Here is a 19,226-nt window from a genome sequence, read left to right as displayed (position 1 = left end):
ACCCAGCGCCGTATTCGAACCTGGGACCTCAGCACCGTGAGGCAGCAGTGCTAACCACTATGCCACCGAGCTGCCCTTCCTGGTTCAATTCTTGCCTACTTAGTCATAACCAGAGAATTTTCTGCAAATACTTTTGGAGTTGCCCAAAAATGCATTTATTGTGGGATTCGAACTGGGATCCCCAGAACAGTACCTTGGGTCTCTGGATTACTAGTCCAGTGACAATACTACAATGCCACCACATCTCCTAAACTGATATCCAGTCCTCAATGAACCTCAATCTTCTCTAGTCATATAAATACTGTGGCTACAAGAGCAGAGCAGAGATTGAGAATTCTGCAGCAGGAAACTAACCTCCTGGCCCCACAAAGCCTGTCCGCCATCTAATAGGAACAAGTCAGGAGTGAGTTGTATAATGGTAGCAGTATGTGCAATCTATAAGATGCACTGCAGCAACTCACCATGGCACCTTTGACAGAACCTTCCAACCCCTGGCCTCTACCACCTAGATGGGCAAGGGCAGCAAAAACATGGGAACACAACATCTGCCAGATTGCTTCCAAGTCACACACCATCCTGACTTGGAACCACATAACCATTTATTCATTGTAGCTGGCACTGTGGGTGTACCCATACCACATGGACTGTTGCAGTTCAAGAAGATGGCTCCTCATCATCTTGTCAGGAATGATTAGTAATGGGTAATAACTCCTGAAATTGCTATCAATCCTTACATTCTAAGAGTGAATAAAATAAGACAATTGGATGGTCAAAGCAATTGCATCATGATGGTACAGTGGTTAGCACTGCTGCCTGACAGTGCCAGGGACCTGGGTTCGATTCCGGTTTCGGGTGTGGAGTTTGCATAATATCCTTGCATCTACGTGGTTTCCTCTGGGTGCTCCGATTTCCTCCCACCCTCCAAAGATGTGCAGGTTGAGTAGATTACTCGTGCTAAATTGCCCATTAATGTCCAAAGATATGCTGGTAGATGTGATACATGGATAGGGCGAGGCAGTGGACCTTGGTAGGGTTCTCTTTCGAATTGTCGATGCAGACTCTCTGGGCCGAATGGCCTCCTCCTGCAGATGCATCTGGCAGATGGAATTTATCCTGGACAAATGCGAGGTGATGCATTTTGGTAGATCCTATTCAGGTGGGAGCTCTAAAATAAATGGCAGACCCATCAGGAGCATAGAGACATAGAGAGATCTGGGAGTACAAGTCCACAAATCCTTAAAAGTGGCAGCACAGGTGGAAATTGTAGTGAAGAAAGCATATGGCATGCTTGCCTTAGGATGGGGTGTCGAGTATAAAAGCTCGAAAATTATGTTACAATTATATAGAATGTTGGTTAGGCCACATTTGGAATACTGTGTCCAATTCGGGTCACCACACTACCAGAAGGACGTGGAGGCTTTGGAGAGAGTACCTAAAAGGTTTACCAGGATGTTGCCTGGTATGGAGGATATTAGCTATGTGGAGAGATGATGGATAACCTGGGATTGTTCTCCCGAGAGAGACGGAGGCTGAGGGGCAACCTGATAGACGTTTATAAAACTATTAGGGGTATACATACGGTGAACAGTTGGAGGCTTTTTCCCAGGGCAGAAATGACAATTACAAGGGGGCACAGGTTCAAGGTGAGGGGGAAAAGGTTCAGTGGAGATGTGCAGGGGAAGTTTTTTACATAGAGGGTGGTGGTGGCCTGGAATGCATTGCCAAGTGAGGTAGTTGAGGCAGATATGTTAGCGACCTTTAAGACTTATCTGGATAGGCACATGAACAGACGGGGTATAGAAGGATACAGGAGGTTGGTCCAGATAGGACACGTGATCAGCGCAGGCTTGGAGGGCCGAAGGGCCTGTTCCTGTGCTCTATTGTTCTTTGTTTTGTCACAAATGTGATTTTCTTGCTACCAATTCAAACCCTCTCCCTGACCACTGTATATTTAGACATGTGTATCAACTAGACGTTTTGCGACTTTGGAACCCTATTTAATGCTGAGCTGAGTTTCTGACCTCATAACCTCTTCATTGCAAAATCTTACCTACTCCCACTACAGCATCATTGACCATCTCCGGCGCTGTCTCAGCTCCTCTGAACTTAAACTCTAATTAATGTTTGAATAACTCCAGGATTGACTATTCCAATGCACCTTTGATTGAGCACCCATTTTTCTCCCTTCATAAACTGGAGCACATTCAAAATTATGCCGCCTGTGTCCTAAACCACACTTAATTTCTCACATCTGTCACTCTCAACGCTTGCTGATCCAAACTGCTGCCTCCAGTGCTCTTTGCTTCTTAAAGACTTTCCTTAAAACCTACCTCTGTGACCAACCTTAATCATCCAGCCTAATATCTCTGCCTTTGGCTTTGTGTGACTTTTTGTTTGATCAGTCACCTTGAAGTGCATGGGGCTGTTTTCCCATGTTAAATGCAATTGCTGTTGTTGAACTCCCCAGGGGGTACCTGAAAATCGCAGTGTTGATTTGCCTCTGGTGAAATGGAAGATATGCAAGTCAGGGCTAAGCAGGCTGCAGTTTAGATCATAGAAGCAGATCGCACAACCCTTTTCGCAAGAGTTATTAACTTTATTGTATTCCCTTGATTTTTTACATTCTACATTTTTTCTACTTTCATTAAAGCTAAAAACTGACATGGGAATTGCTGTTACTAGTGCTGCATTCGGTGTCTTAATTTGCACCTCGGAAAACTTGGTAAATTTCCATGTCTGAGAAATGTCTCCCTTTGGTTTTTTGTTAGGACCTTAAATGTTTGTCATTCATTTACTAACTCAAAAGTAGTTTGTCCATTTACTTTATCAAAACTTTTCAGAACTTTGGACACACTTATCAAACATTCTCCTAAATGTCTGATTTAATGAAAAACAGCCTCATATTCTCATCCTCCCACATAACTTAAAGCCCCTCATCTCTTGTATCATTCTATTGAATTTGCAGCCCCCTGTATTGCCTTGCCATCTTCTGTAAAAAATTCAAAAACTTGATAAAATATTCCAACTGCAATTTAATTAATTTTGTGCTAACTAGGGTTTAGCACGACTTACTTTTTTCAAATATGATATCCTTTTTAAAAAGCTTTGTATCCGTTTTCTTAAATATTTCCAACAACTTGTCCTTCCTACTTTTAAAGATTCCTGTGCCTGAACCCAAGTACATCAGCTCCCTGAACCTTGGAGAATGAATGAAAAATTTGCATTTCTAGAAAATATTAATTTCAGCTTTAAAATTATGCATATTGAGAGGACTAATACCAAAACAAAACTCAGATATATTATAATTTTAATAACAACAGAATGAAAACTGATATCCTTAGATTTTCATTATAATCATTGCATTTAAAGCATGGAAGTAACCACAGGGATCATTGTGAAATATTATACTTGTTATGCCTAATTTTTTAATCAAAATCCGCACACTTGGTATATGGTTGATTGTTTGTGGAATAATCAATAGAATCCCTACAGTGCAAAAGGAGGCCATTTGGCCCATCGAGTCCACACTGAAATGAAAAAATGAAAATCGCTTATTGTCACGAGTAGGCTTCAATGAAGTTACTGTGAAAAGCCCCTAGTCGCCACATTCTGGTGCCTGTTCTGGAAGGCTGGTACGGGAATTGAACCGTGCTGCTGGCCTGCCTTGGTCTGCTTTAAAAGCCAGTGATTTAGCCCAGTGTGCTAAACCAGCCCCTTCAAATGAAGTTACTGTGAAAAGCCCCTAGTCGCCACATTCCGGCATGCCGTACGCCTTCTTGACTACCTTCTCCACCTGTGTTGCCCCTTTCAGTGACCTGTAGACCTGTACACCTAGATCTCTCTGGCTGTCAATACTCTTGACGGTTCTACCATCCACTGTATAATCCCTACCTGAATTAGACCTTCCAAAATGCATTACCTCACATTTGTCCGGATTAAATTCCATCTGCCATCTCACCGCCCAAGTCTCCAAATGATCTAAATCCTGCTGTATCCTCTGACAGTCCTCATCGCTATCTGCAATTCCACCAACCTTTGTGTTGTCCGCAAACTTACTAATCAGACCAGTTACATTTTCCTCCAAATCATTGATATGAACAGCAAAGGTCCCAGCACTGAACCCCGCGGAACACCACTAGTCACAGCCCTCCAATCAGAAAAGCACCCTTCCATTGCTACTCTCTGCCTTCTATGACCTAGCCAGTTCTGTCTCCATCTTGCCAGCTCACCTCTGATCCCGTGTGACTTCATCTTTTGTACAACTGCCATGAGGGACCTTGTCAAAGGGCTTACTGAAGACAAATAGACAACATCCACTGCCCTACCTTCATCAATCATCTTTGTGACCTCCTCGAAAAACTTTATCAAGTTAGTGAGACACGACCTCCCCTTCACAAAACCGTGGTGCCTCTCGTTAATATGACCACTTGCTTCCAAATGGGAGTAGATCCTGTCTCTAAGAATTCTCTCCAGTAATTTCCCTACCACTGACGTAAGGCTCACAGGCCTGTAGTTCCCTGGATTATCCTTGCGACCCTTCTTAAACAAAGGAACAACATTGGCTATTCTCCGGTCCTCTGGGACATCACCTGAAGACCGTGAGGATCCAAAGATTTCTGTCAAGGCCTCAGCAATTTCCTCTCTTGCTTCCTTCAGTATTCTGGAGTAGATCCCCTCGTCTTTTTGGATCTCAAAATGACCCAGGCTATCTAAACACCCTTCTCCAGTCTCAACATCCACCAATTCCTTCTCTTTGGTGAATAATGATGCAAAGTATTCATTTAGTACCTCGCTAATTTCCACTGCCTCCTGTTGCTCGTTTTGGGTGAGTGTGCTTAACACTCACTTGGCTCTGTTTCTCGTTCTAAGCTCTGGAGTCGCCAGGTGCCGTAAAGACACCATCACAAGTATCAAGGTCAAGTTCAAAGCAATAAAGCTGTATACCAATTAGTAAGTCCAAAACAATTAGAGTTTATTATAACACAATTATAATAACACTCATGCACACGCTAAAGACTAACTTACTTCTACCACTAAACGACTAATACTTATCTAAGAAGGAACTGCGAGGTCAGGGAACAATGCCTTTGTTCTGGTCTGGTCTGCAGGCTTCGGATCACAATCAGTCGGCAAGGGTGTAAGTAATGCCGGTTTCAGGTAGCGGTCGTTGTTTAGGCACTTACGTATTGGCGGCTTCAGTTCAATCGGCTGATGGAGAAAACAGGGGTCTCGAGGCTGGATTCAGAAGCCGGAATCAGGAGAAAGAATCAGAAGACTGAACCATGCGTGGGACCTCTCTATTATAGGTCCCAGGGGTCCGCGCCCCTTGGGGCGGGCTTCCTCACCTGCTGGGGATCGATTGGGCCTCTTCCCAATCGATATGGTTTGAACCCCCAATCCTAGGGCCGTTCCTTGATGGCTGGGGCGGTTCTTAGGACTCATTGTCCTGGGCTTCTCTGGCTCCATCGTGTCTGGGCTGCTATTAAAAGTATCAATTGATACTTAATTGTATCCATTGTACCTGGGACTGCCCGGTATCACCTCATTACTATGTTAACGGCTTTCCCATTTACAGCGCTGCCTGATCTCTGCAGCTGCCAGGAAACTGGTTTCTGCAATTGTTTCAATGCATAATTGCTTCTGCAAGCTGTTTGCTCTTTAACATGTCCGTTTACCCTGCACTCTTTGCAATCTTCCATTTTGTGTCCGTTTGTGGCCATCTTAGGTGGCTACACTCCACACATAGATTCTCTCCCCTTTCCTTCAGTGGGCCCACCCTTTGCCTGGCTACCCTCTTGCTTTTTATGTACGTGTTAAAAGCCTTGGGATTTTCCTTAACCCTATTTGCCAATGACTTTTCATGACCATTTCCGCCCTCCGGACCCTTACTGAAAAAGGCTGTGGTCAAACCACGCACTGCATTTTAAGAGCCTTCACGCCTTCAAACACACCGGTGTGTGGTAGGGAGGTTGTGGTAAAATCATGCCCCTGATTTCCTGGTCAGCATTCATCTCATCTGATTTGCTGTTTGCGGATCTTGACTGTGTGCAGTTGGTTGCCATGTTTGCTTAAAGAAAAACATAATTTCAAAATTGCATTAATTTGAAGTTCCAGTTGTAACATAATTGCTATTTTTAAAATTCTTTAACGGGCCGTGGGTATTGCTGGCTAGACCAGCACTTTGGTTGACCATACCTAATTGCCCCAGAGAAGGAGGTGGTGAGCCACATTCTTGAACTGCTGCAGTCCATGACTGTTCAATGATGTTCGCTAAATTTTGAAACTCTTGTGACATGCTGTAAATAAAATTAATTTTCTATTTTCTTTTTTAAGGTAGCAGTTGCATTTACCAGTAAGGAGATTTGCTTTTATGACCTTAATTCCAAAGAAGAATTTTCCTGTCAGTACAAACTTCATGCGATATGCAACACTCTGATTTGTATGCACTATTGGTATAACCCAGACGATGGAAATGAAGCAGTTCTCACCTTTGGTGACGTTTGTGGGGAGGTAATTTGTGCTAATCAAAAATTATTCCAGGGGTTTGGATTATTTAAATTGTAATAAATTTAATTTACTATTATTCAATATTGTGTGAAAATGTCTACCTTAATTGTTGTGATTGGCTCATTGTGGGACCCAGTTTACTTCCGATTTAATTTCATTAATCCAAAATAAATATTCCAACATAAATCAACCAATACAAAAATCAGCAATAGTTCCACTAAGTAATATTACATTTCAGGCTCTTCTCACATGAGCGCAAATGGAAGTCCTATCTCTATTCCTATATAACCCTTCGGTATATTTGTTTTCTGCTGTTTATTAGTTTTTGTGTCTTCAGCTCCAGCGATAACTCCGATCTGCCCACCATTTCTGCAGCCCTCTCTCTCTGCTTCAGCTTTTCAGCATAAATGCAATTTGTTTGTATCACCAAGGTGGAGAGGTTTTAGTACATCTAGAAGTTCATTTCAAAACATTTGAGGAAAAACTGAATTTTGGCATGTGTTGTGACACAACCTTGAGAATAAATAGCCTTAACGCGTCCGGATGGTCTTCTCAACCACTCATTATATAATGTTGGCAAACAACACATTACAGCAATCTCTCCATAAAGATAGTGGGTGGGATTCTCTGACTCCCTGCCGGGGGCCCGGCATGAATCCCGTACCGCCGCCGGCTTCCGGATTCTCCACGCCGGTTCGTCGGTGGGGGCGGGAATCGTGTCGTGCTGGTCGGGGGTCGTTGCCCCCTGGCGATTCTCCGCCCCGCGATGGGCCAAGTGGCCGCCCTTTTTCGGCCTGTCCCGCCGGCGTGAATTACACCAGGTCCGTACCGGCGGGACATGACTCTGCGGGCGGCCTGCGGAGTCCTCAGGGGGGGTACGGGTGGAGATCTGGCCCTGGGGGGGAGGGGGGGGCCCATGGTGGCCTGACCCGCGATCGGGGCCCACCGATCCATGGGTGGGCCTGTGCCGTGGGGGCACTCTTTCCCTCCACGCCAGCCGGTGTAACGGTCCGCCATGGTCGGTGTGGAGAAGAACCCCCCCCTGCGCATGCGCTGGAATGACGCCAGGACATTCTGGCGCTCCCGCGGATGCGCCAACTCGCGATGGTTGGCGGAGGCCCTTCGGCACGGGTTGGCGCGGCGCCAACCCTGCCGGCGCCAGCCTAGTCCCTGAAGGTGCGGAGGATTCCGCACCTTACGGGCGGCCTGCGCCGGAGTGGTTCACGCCACTCTTCGGCGTCGGTACAGCCTGCTCCGACGGTTGGGGGAGAATCCCGTCTATAGATTTTAACTGCATTTTTATGCTGATGTGTGGAGTTGCCCTTCATGTGCCTCAGCACAGAATAATGCAGGATATACCAATGTTGCCAACCTGCACTACCTCTTAGGTAATAGCAGTGGGAAGGCAGTACCTGGAGTGGAAAGTGGGCATTGCTCTTTGCCATTTTACCATTACAATTTAATTATCTTTGTTCTCCTAATATTATCCTTTCTCAAGTTAATTCTCTCCCGATTTGTGTTCATCAACTTATTGCCTGAATGACATTCAACTATTTCCAAGGCATACTAATTTTTTTAATGAATAAATCCCTGTTTAGTTATTTTCAACTCCATGTCAATATAAAATGTGTTGTATAACTCTCGAAAAAGGCTTTCAAATTAAAACCTAGGCCAATGCAACTTCCTGAAGTAGTTTGTTAGCTAACAATTTGTTGGCTTTGCATCACCTGTCATTATACAATTGGTGCAAAGTAAATATTACAGAATCTTTAGAATGTCCAAATAGTCACTTGGAATTTTTTATGTTTCATTTGTCATCCTTTCAGTGTTATTTAAGAGTCGGTTGTCTTCTCACCTTTATTAATGTCAGAATGTAGCCAGCCTTTAGGTACCAGGGAACAGGATTCTTTCTTGGGTGCACGCTTCCATGTAGCACAAAGCTCCATTTAACTTGGTGACAAATTGACGTAAACTTTGCTGTATAGACAAGGTTTGCTACCCTGTATTGGTATTGGAAGTTACCCTCTCAAATCACTGCATTACATGTGTCCAAATGTATTACACCCACTAAAGCAATACCTAATTTAATGCATTTGTGAAAAAGTCCAAATGAACTGCCAACAATTAGGTGAGGTAAGTTCTGAAAATGTTCATCCTGAGTGGAATAAAAAGCATTCTTTATTTATCGTGATACATTTAGTTTATCAGTGTGGAGATATATAAGAATCATTTTTATTTTTGTCAGTTTTGTTTCACTGAGCTTTATCTAAACTTCAGGGAGATTTCTAGCAAGCCATTGTGTGCGCGAACCTTCACTGATACCTCTCCGCTGATTGTTGATTTCTCCATGCCAAATATTGCAGCTTTCACCAGTCAAATATTGTGCATTTTTATTTTCTTGCAGGTCAATGCTATTTGCTTTACGACTGCTTTAATTTCACTTTTTGAAAGACCAACCAGTTCAACAGATGAGCAAGAGACAAACGTATCTATCACTTGGCAAGAGCTGGTTAAAGGAAATCACAAGTGCTGCTTCACTTTGCAACACAAAGGCCACAATAAAGAATGGGTCAGACAAGGTATATAGGGGTAGAGTTTCAGTTTTGGTAATCCAGGCTAAAATTCACTAGTTTTCCAAACTAGATTTGGTTCAAATTCTTACGTAAAAATTTGCACCAACACAAACATTAAGGGTGTGATCTATTGGCCTCGCCGCGCCCGACTCTGGATGTTGAAGCCTGTAAATCTTACAAGAGGCTTCTCGCAAGATTTACGGGCCTAGTCATGCCTCAGGCGATCTAATGAGATCTTGTGAGGCATCACGATCTGGATCACGCCCATTGAGGTCAGGAATCAGATTTGCATATTTAAATGAGTAGTTAGTCTCACTTGAATATGTCTACGCCGGATCTACCCAGCGCCTGGGATAACGGCCTCGCCTTGGAGACCCCGAGCAGGTGGCTGGGTGCCCATGTGGTTCTGCCAGGCTGGCAGTGAGTGTCAAGATGCCTAATTAGCAACCTGCCTGTGCCAGGGATTGGGCCTGGGGGTGCCCTCCCCTTATGAGGTGGAGGCTCGATAACCACCTTATTGGTCAGTTGGGGGCATCCGGAGGCTGCGTTGGGGGGGGGAGGGAGGGGGGTCTAGAGATTAGCAATCTCTTCCTGCACTGGATCCTCACCAAGGCCCAAGAATGGAGCAGAGTCCTGTTTATTAGTGGAGTTGTTCTAGGCACTGCCAGCGTCGGAAAACACCCGGCTAAATGTGCCCGACACAGAACTCTGTTTCATTTCTGTTAAATCGTGCCCAAAATCTTTCACGAACTAGCACAATCAAGCAGCTTTTTCAATTCACTCTTCATTCTTTCCCCTTGATTGAAAAAATTTCTTAATATATTATAGAGTGGCAACCTTATTAAAACAGTTGAAAATGGATTTATCACAAAAGAGTATTTTTTGTGAGTATGTGAGTATAGAACATAGAACATTACAGCGCAGTACAGGCCCTTTGGCCCACGATGTTGCACCGTCCTGTGAAACCCCTCTAAAGCCCATCTACACTATTCTCTTATCGTCCATATGCCTATCCAATGACCATTTGAATGCGCTTAGTGTTGGCGAGTCCACTACTGTTGCATGCAGGGCATTCCACGCCCTTACTACTCTCTGAGTAAAGAACCTGCCTCTGACATCTGTCCTGTATCTATCTCCCCTCAATTTAAAGCTATGTCCCCTCGTGCTGGACATCACCATCTGAGGAAAAAGGCTCTCAATGTCCACCCTATTTAATCCTCTGTTCATCTTGTATGCCTCAATTAAGTCCCGTCTTAACCTTCTTCTCTCTAATGAAAACAGCCTCAAGTCCTTCAGCCTTTCCTCATATGATCTTCCCTCCATACTAGGCAACATTCTTGTAAATCTCCTCTGTACCCTTTCCAATGCTTCCACATCCTTCCTATAATGTGGCGACCAGAACTGCACACAATACTCCAAATGCGGCCGCACCAGAGTTTTGTACAACTGCAACATGACCTCATGGCTCCGAAACTCAATTCCTCTACCAATAAAAGCTAACACACCGTACACCTTCTTAACAACCCTCTCAACCTGGGTGGCAACTTTCAGGGATCTATGGACATGGACACCGAGATCTCTCTGCTCGTCCACACTACCAAGAATCTTACCATTAGCCCAGTACTCTGCCTTCCTGTTATTCCTACCAAAATGAATCACCTCACACTTTTCTGCATTAAACTCCATTTGCCACCTGTCAGCCCAGCTCTGCAGCTTATCTATGTCCCTCTGTAACTTGTAACATCCTTCTGCACTGTCCACAACTCCACCGACTTTAGTGTCATCTGCAAATTTACTCACCCATCCTTCTACGCCCTCCTCCAGGTCATTTATAAAAATGACAAACAGCAACGGCCCCAAAACAGATCCTTGTGGCACACCACTAGTCACTGGACACCAGTCAGAGCATTTCCCATCTACCACCACTCTTTGTCTTCTATCAGCTAGCCAATTTTGATCCAAACTGTTAAATCACCCTGAATCCCATGCCTCTGTATTTTCTGCAATAGCCTACCGCGGTCTATGTGAGTAGTCTAATTTTAAATAACTGAAAATGATTTTAAAAAAATATACAGAACCATTTACTTATTTAATCCTAAACTGGTCCGTGTCTTCATAAATTAAATACTTTTTAATATCTAAAAGCTTTAAAAGTTATTACACTTTAAAAACTCACTTGTACACAAATGATGTCTATTATACAGGTGAGACCACATCTGGAATATTGTGTGCAGTTTTTGCCTCCTTATCTGAGGAAGGATGATCTTGCTGTAGAGGGGGGGGGGGGGGGGGGGTTGCGTAGCAAACGTTTACCTGACTAATTTGTGGGATGGCAGGACTGATGTATGAGTGAAGACTGAGTCAGTTAGGATTGTGTTTGCTGGAGCTCAGAAGAATTAGGAGGATCCCATAGAAACCTATACAATTCTAACAGGACTAGACAGGGTAGATGCAGAATGAATGTTCCTGATGGGGGAGTCCAAAACCAGGGGTCACAGACTGAGGATATGGGGTAGACCATTTAGGACAGGGATGAGAAATTTCTTCACCCAGAGAATGGTAAGCCCCTGAAATTGCTTACCACAGAAAGTAGTTTAGACCAAAACCTTGAATGTTTTCAAGAAGGAGTTAGGATACGGGGGAAGGCAGGAACAGTCTATTGAGTTGGATAAAGAGTCACAAGCATAATGAATGGTGGAGCAGGCTAGAAAGGCCGAATGGCCTACTCCTGCTCCTATTTTCTATGTTAAAGAGAAAACAGCTTAATTTTAAAATAAAATAAAGGCTACAATTCTAAAAGGGGTGCTGGAGCAGAGGAACCTGGGTATACGGGTACATCAATTGTCGAGGGTGGCAAGACAGGTTAATAAAGACATATGGCATTCTGAAGATTTTCAATGGGGGAATAGGGTACAAAAGCAAGGAAGTTATGTTAAACTGGATAAAACATTGGTTTAGCCTCAACTGGAGTGTTGCATCCAATAATGGGCACCACACTTTTGGAAGAATGTTAAGGCACAAGAGAGGGCGCAGAATGGATTCACAAGAATGGTTCCAGGGATGAGGAACTTCAGTTACGTAGAGAGATTGAAGAAGTTGGCCTGTTTTTTGTTCGGGAACTGAATGTTTGGGAGGAGAAGAGGTATTCAAAATCATGAGGGGTTTTGGCAGAGTAGATACTGATAGATATGAGGAAACCTTTCTGACAAAGTAGATGGTTAGAATTTGGAATTTTTCAAAAACTGTTTCACAGGATGTGAGTCTCACTGGCTAGGCCAGCATTTATTGTCCATCCCATGTTGCCCTTGAGAAGGTAGTGGCAAGCTGCCTACTTGAACCGCTGCAGCTGTAGGAACCCCCACGGTGCTGTCAGGAAGGGAGTTCCAGGATTTTGTCCAAGTGACAGTGAAGAAACAGTGAAGGTGATATAGTTCCAAGTCAGGATGGTGGGTGACTTGGAGGGGAACCTGCAAGTGGTGGCCATTTCTTTGTTTCTCATATTAATTCCTCACACTGAATCTCTTGAGGACCAATGCTCATTTTAATTACTCTTTTTCTTTTAAAATACCTGTCAAAACTTTTAGTATCTGTTTTAATCATTCTGGCTAGCTTTCTCTCATACTCTAATTTCTCATTCCTTATTCATATCTAGTCATTCTTTGCTGGCAGCATGACAGAGAGAACAAGGAAAGAGGATACGCAGAGAAGCACAAGCTGCTCAAAGATGGAGGAGGTGGAGGGGGAGAAGTGCTCTCAGTTGGAGGCTCCATCCACCAAGGTTCCTTCTGGTGGGGTCATTGGCTCATCCAAATGCTTTCCCAGTAAAAATTGTCTAAATTTACCATTAAACAACAGTCGAACATTTTACCTCCACTCAGTCGGTGTCCATCATAATCTCATCTTGGCCACAGTACCGAAATAAAAGCCACTCCAAAACAAACATTCCAAACCAACTTTATCATTCAAAATCCAATATTCCATGCAACAGTCAACTAATCGATTTTGTGCATCCCCTCAATCATGCGCTATCAAGAAATAACTGAAGGCGCTGGATACAGAAAAGGCTATGAGCCTTGACAACATCATTGCTGTAGTATTGAAAACTTGTGCTAATTGTGTCCCTAACCAAGCTGTTACAGTATACCCAGAGCACCGGCATTGGTCTGAAAATGTAGAAAATCACCCAGATATGTACTGCCACAAAATGTTGGGAACATTCAATCCAGTAAATTACCATCCCTTCAGTCTCCTCTCAATCATCAGCAAAGTATTGAAAAGTGTAAATGACAGTGCATTATTTACTCAGCAAAAACCTGCTCACCAGTGCTTAATTTGGATTCTGTCAGGGCCACTTGGCTCCAACCTCAATACATAATAGCCTTAGTCCAAACATGGAAAAAAGAGTTGAGTGTGAGTGACTGCCCTTGATATCAATGTAGCATTTGACCGAATGTGGAATCAAGATGTCTTTTGAAAATTGAAGTCACTGAGAAATCATACAGTGGTTACAGCACAGAAGGAGGCCATTCCGCCTGCCATGTCTGTGCTGACCCTCTGGAGGAGCAATTCACCAAGTGGCACTCCCTGCCTTTTTGCCATAGCCCAGTATTTTGCTTCCTTTTCAGATAATGATACAATTTATTTTTGAAAGGCTCTGTTGACCCTACTTCCATCACACTCTCAGGCAATCTGGAGAAATTTACCATTGGTTGGGGTAATACCTAACACAAAGGAAGATGGTTGTTGGAAGCAAATCAACAAATCCTGGGACATCACTGCATGAGTTCCTCAGGATACTTTTGGTTCATTCATCTTCAGCTGCCTCATCACAAGGCCAGAAGTTGGATGTGCGCTGATGATTGCACAATGTTCATTACTATTCACAGTGCCTCAGATATTGAAGCTGTCCATGCCCACCACGCACAGCAAGACCGGGACAACATTCAGGCTTAGGCAAATAAATGCCATGTAACATTTATGTCACACGAGGCGAGGCGATGACCATCTCCAGCAAAAGAGAATGTAACCATTTTCCCTTGACATCCAGTGGGAATACCATGACTGAATTCTCCTATCATCAACATCCTGGAGTTTGTCACTGACCATAAACCTAAGTGGACCAGAAATATAAATACTGTGTTGATAAGAGCATGTCAGAGCCTGGGAATATGTCACTTCCTGACTCCCCAAAGCCTATATACCATCTACAAGGCACAAGTCAAGGGTGCGACAGAATACACTCCACTTCCTGGATGAGCACAACAATAACAGCGCACACCAAGTTCGATCAAACACTGCTTGATTGGCACCTCATGAACCACCTTAATTAAACATTCACTGTGTCCACCACAGTTGCAGCAGTACGTACCATGTACAAGATGCACTGCAGCAACTCACCAAGGATCCTTTGACAGCACCTTCCAAATCCACCACTTCGATCCCATAGAAGAACAAGTGCAGCAGATGCATGGGAACACCACTACCTGCAAGTTCCCCTCCCAAGTCACACAACATCCTGACTTGGAACTATATTACCATTCCTGCACTCTCATTGGGTGAAGAACCCTGAATTATCTATCTTAACACCACTTTTGGTGTACCAACACATTAGACTGCAGCCATTCAAGAAGACAACTCACCATCACTTCCTTAAGATCAATTAGGGAGGGAAATAAATGTTGGCCTAGCCAGTGACGCTCACATCCCATGAATGAATAAAATAAAACTTCCCACCTCATATGAATAGTATAGCAGACCATACTCCAGCACCACTCATTCCTGCACCTCCCCCTCCCTCCTCCAAATCCCTTACCTCCTACGAAGCTCTGAAAATCCCAGGGCATCGTAAAAATTGTCCTCCCCTTTTTGGTCTATCTTCATCTCGAGAAAATGAATGTTTCCCCTACTGCCCGTAAGAGAACAAGTAAATGTCCATTATTTTGGGAGATACAGTAGCTGTTATCATCTTGTTTTATCCAACTGTAAGATTTGGACCCTCCTGTTAATGAATATGAAATTATATCTCCACTGCTTTCTTCCTCCAGTGAGTTACTGTCCCAATTTGGAAGCATTCATTTCCTGTGCTACAACTAACGTGAACACATTAGTCTTGGGCTGGAAAGAAAAAGGAACAGACCCAATGAAAACCACTTGTTTCCATGTTAATGAAGGTGTTAATGCATTTGATTACCATCCTGGACTCAACTTAATTGGTAAGTGAACTCAAGTATTTGTTGTCCTCAAAACTGTCCACACATAAATGTCACATATAATGTGTGACCTGATACAAAGTATGTGAGCAGTTGTGCCAATATAAGTTCACACTTGTCTCACCCAACATGCTGAATTCCTGCCCTGAGGCTGCATTGAAGAAATGTTAGTTTGAGAGACGAACCTGTGGTCTGTCTGAGGAGGAAAATAAAACTTCTAATTATCCCTCGACTGTTGTCAACAACTTGCAATGTTCTATTTTGGAGCCACATTGATAGAGTTCTGGGAACAACATGAACTGTTATTTTACGATATCTAAATGGATTGTTAATATTTATTGGACACATTTTTATATCAAACTTCATTAAAAGTTTTAACAATTTCTTCAGTTCTGCGGGGTTTTTTTGAAGACCAAATTTACATTGCTTCAAAAACATTCCATTAACTCAGACTCCTCTATGCTGTATCATCATAGTAGTCCCAGTGTGGATTACTGGGATGTGGGTCTTGAGGGTGAATTTCTAATCTTTGTCCGGAATCTTTGCCAAGGGATTATTCACAGCCCTGGATAGAGAAATAGGGGTGGAATCTTCCAGAATTTCTGGTCCTGATTATTGTCTGGTGATCTCTGCTCAAAAACGCTCTTGAGAGTTAGGGTTTAGCTGTAATGTTCTCACTTGCTGGCACTCGCTTTTATGTGATGAATGGCTCCTTGGTTATGGTTTTTGAAGCTGCAGATTTGAGTAACTGACTGGACGAAGGGAAAGCTATTGGTTGAAGTACTCATTTTTAAATTGGATCATTATTATTTTCAAAAATTAAATGTGATGTTTTTCAGAAAAAGTCATGTTCAGACTTATGTATCCATTTACATATAATGAGATGTAAAATCATAACTGCAAGTGACACCGTGATTTATTTTGTGATTTACAAATTGTCTTGAGATTGTAAACAAATAAACCCAGTTGACTAAGGACCTCTTCATGAGCTTGTCCTTTAAATTTTCACTGGTATGTTTTACGAGGCAGTATTAATAATCACTAATGGGATTTACTCTGTGGCATTATAGACCTTAGTTCTTATGATCAGAACATTTTTTCCAATAGCTTCTGCAGCGGTAGATCATCAAATCTACTTATGGAATCCTTACATGTCTAAACCCAGTGGGGTATTACGAGGTCATCTAGCTAGTGTAATAGCAGTTCAGTTTAACCTTACACGAAGACAGCTCCTCAGTTTTTCAAAGGATAAGGTGAGAGTAATTTGCTTTTCATTTAACTTGTGAGTACACTTGTATGTGCTGGCTGCTTCACAGGTTTACATAAAAATCTTCCGAAATTGCCTCTATTCTAATAGTTTTAAATATTAAAATAGAAATCTATACAGTCTTGAAAGCAAGAGTAAAACCAGAGTGTAGTGATACGAACCAGAATGTTAGTGAGTTAGTGACAGATGCTTGTGCTCACGCTATTCGTTCAGTTCAAACATAGGCTAAACATTGTCAGTTGTGAATTTTGTGCATTGGTTGGAATAACTGTTTGAGTTCTAGGTTTTACGAATTTGGGACATGCACCATCAGCTTTGTGTCCAGCGGCTTGCTGGGATATATCCAAAGTGCCTGGAATTCCAAACAATTCTGTATTTCAATGAGCCCCATGGCCATCTCTTCACCACTTTCAACAATCAGGTGACGTTGTTGGAGATGAAGCAAGAGACTGGCAAATTTGTGAAAAGTCACGAAAAGCCAGTTACCTGTGTGCTTTATAACTCTCTCTTCAAACAGGTGGGTGAAAGTAGGAACCAAACGATATTACTTTGATAATGTTTCAGGTACCAATTGTGCAAGATACTTCTGTAAACAAGACCGTACACTTAAATTAACTTCAAGGCCAAACTTACTTTGTGAAAGCTTTTTCTGTGATTACTAACAACTTTAAACTCTGACTAAGATCGAACACAACATACACAGATATAGGGCACGATTTAACTAAATGGGAACAAAGTCCCTCAGTGAGAGCGTTTAGCCACGTGTTTCCTGACGCTCACAGGGCAGCAAAACATAACACTATTAAACAGCACTCAGGTTCAATAGGGCTCTGCTCACTGGAACTACTCAGTGGAACTGGCGTCCCAATCTCTGGAGCCCTTGAGCAACCCCTGAACACCCCCCAAGCCCCAACGCACTATAGGAAGGTGCCCAACCACACCCCTCCCCAATACCTGCACAGGACACCCCCAGCCCAATCACCACCATGAAAAGAATGCCACTTTGGCAGTGCCAGAAAGGCACCCAGGCAGCACTGCCAGGGTGCCAGACTGGCAGTGCCAGGGTATCCAGGTGGCACCAGCAGTGCCAGGGTACCACCCTGCACCTGGGGGCCTCTGATCCCCTGTGAGACTCCCAAGAGTGCCGTTCCACCTGGATTCCATTTGTGGAGACCAGGGCTCAACAGCGCTCACCCGAGATCTCCAAGGCCAAGGGAATAGATCCCATTGCTTGAGTACCTTCGGAAACTGCACATTAAAGTGATACTAGCTGTCTTGCTTTACTATGCAGATTTGCCAAAACGTGATCCCCTCCCCGACAATAGGTGGTATTTACATTGCAACGTCTTGTGACGTCGCATTAGATCTCGCAAGGTATTATGTGTCGGGGTCTGCCGGTTTCTATCAGCCACACTACGCCTGGCGAGCTTGTCTTCACTTTAATCCCATTTAACTGAGATGGTATCTTGTACTTTGGGCTATGGACCTTCAACTGGCAGCTTGTTTGAAAAAGTAATGTGAATAATATATGTCAAACATTTACAGGTTATCAGTTCAGATATTGGATCTACTGTTACAGTCTGGATGATTGCGACTGGTCAAAAAATAAAGCAATTTCCTGAGTGTCATGGCAATTCTGAGATTACTACAATGGCACTAGATGAAGCTGAGACCAGATTTTTCACTGCAAGTGTTGATGGAACCGTGAAGGTAAGGTGTATTCACTTTTAACTTAGTATTTCTATAGTATGAGGTTATATTGATCAATCATGTAAAGATGCAATATAACAACTTTCATTTGGTGAGGGATGGCATGTAATCTAATGATCAAATAGCAGGGTAAGCAATAAAACGATAGCTGCAATAAACAATCTACCTACTTAACTTTAGGAATAGCACTTGTAAGCAGAGCAGATTAGTTTACTGAACAATTGGCGCAATCTTACCAAAAGGAATCAAAGTACCCGAGTGTATGCGTTTGGCCGCCTGATTCTAGGCACTCGCAGTGTTGAGAAACACATGGCTATTCAACACTACTCACATTGAACAAGGGGCCTAAATGGGGAACACATGGCCGATGCCTCACATAGCCCCGTTTTTTTACAAAGGGGAGCTCTGCTCACCAGAACCCATTGGAGCGAGAGATCGGGATGCCATTTTTAAATAATGGCACAAAAAATATTTCCGACCTTCCGCCAGCCCAAACGCAACATGAGAGGGTCCCCTGCACCCCCCCATCGGCAATCCCTGCCCAATCGTGCACAAATGCCAGCTTGACACCTTGACAGTGCCAACCTCATACCATGGCAGTGCCAGTGCCAGCTGTCAGTGCTACCAGGGTACCTTGGTAGTATTTACTGCCTCGCTCTAATATGCAGATTTTTTTTCCAATAAATTTAGAGTACTCAATTATTTTTTTCCAAATAAGGGGAAATTTAACATGACCGATCCACCTAACCTGAACATCTTTGGGTTGTGAGGGCGAAACCCACACAATCACAGGGACAATGTGTAAACTCCACACGGGCAGTGACTCAGAGCTGGGATCAAACCTGGGACCTCGGAGCTGTGAGACAGCAGCGCTAACCACTGCGCCACCATGCTGCCCTTAAAATGAAAATTTGACAAAAACTGTTCCGCCCAATATAGGAGGGATTCCTCTTGCAATGT

At 43.4% G+C, this 19,226-nt stretch overlaps 1 protein-coding gene across 3 annotated transcripts in view; it reads left to right on the top strand.

Annotated features, from left to right (window-relative positions):
* The window catches only part of LOC119976401 (WD repeat-containing protein 49-like), an 88,911-nt gene that overhangs the window by 8,211 nt on the left and 61,474 nt on the right, over positions 1-19,226 (top strand). For all 3 annotated transcript variants that reach the window (XM_038816921.1, XM_038816922.1, XM_038816923.1), the window contains exons 4-9: positions 6,334-6,510; positions 8,912-9,086; positions 15,125-15,292; positions 16,397-16,542; positions 16,840-17,073; positions 18,102-18,266. In XM_038816921.1, the coding sequence (XP_038672849.1) occupies positions 6,334-6,510; positions 8,912-9,086; positions 15,125-15,292; positions 16,397-16,542; positions 16,840-17,073; positions 18,102-18,266 (1,065 nt within the window). The remainder of the gene's footprint in view (positions 1-6,333; positions 6,511-8,911; positions 9,087-15,124; positions 15,293-16,396; positions 16,543-16,839; positions 17,074-18,101; positions 18,267-19,226) is intronic.

The sequence above is a fragment of the Scyliorhinus canicula genome, chromosome 13 (assembly GCF_902713615.1).
Source record: "Scyliorhinus canicula chromosome 13, sScyCan1.1, whole genome shotgun sequence".
In the NCBI taxonomy this organism is placed as follows: Eukaryota; Metazoa; Chordata; class Chondrichthyes; order Carcharhiniformes; family Scyliorhinidae; genus Scyliorhinus; species Scyliorhinus canicula.
This window is presented reverse-complemented; position numbering and strand designations above follow the sequence as displayed.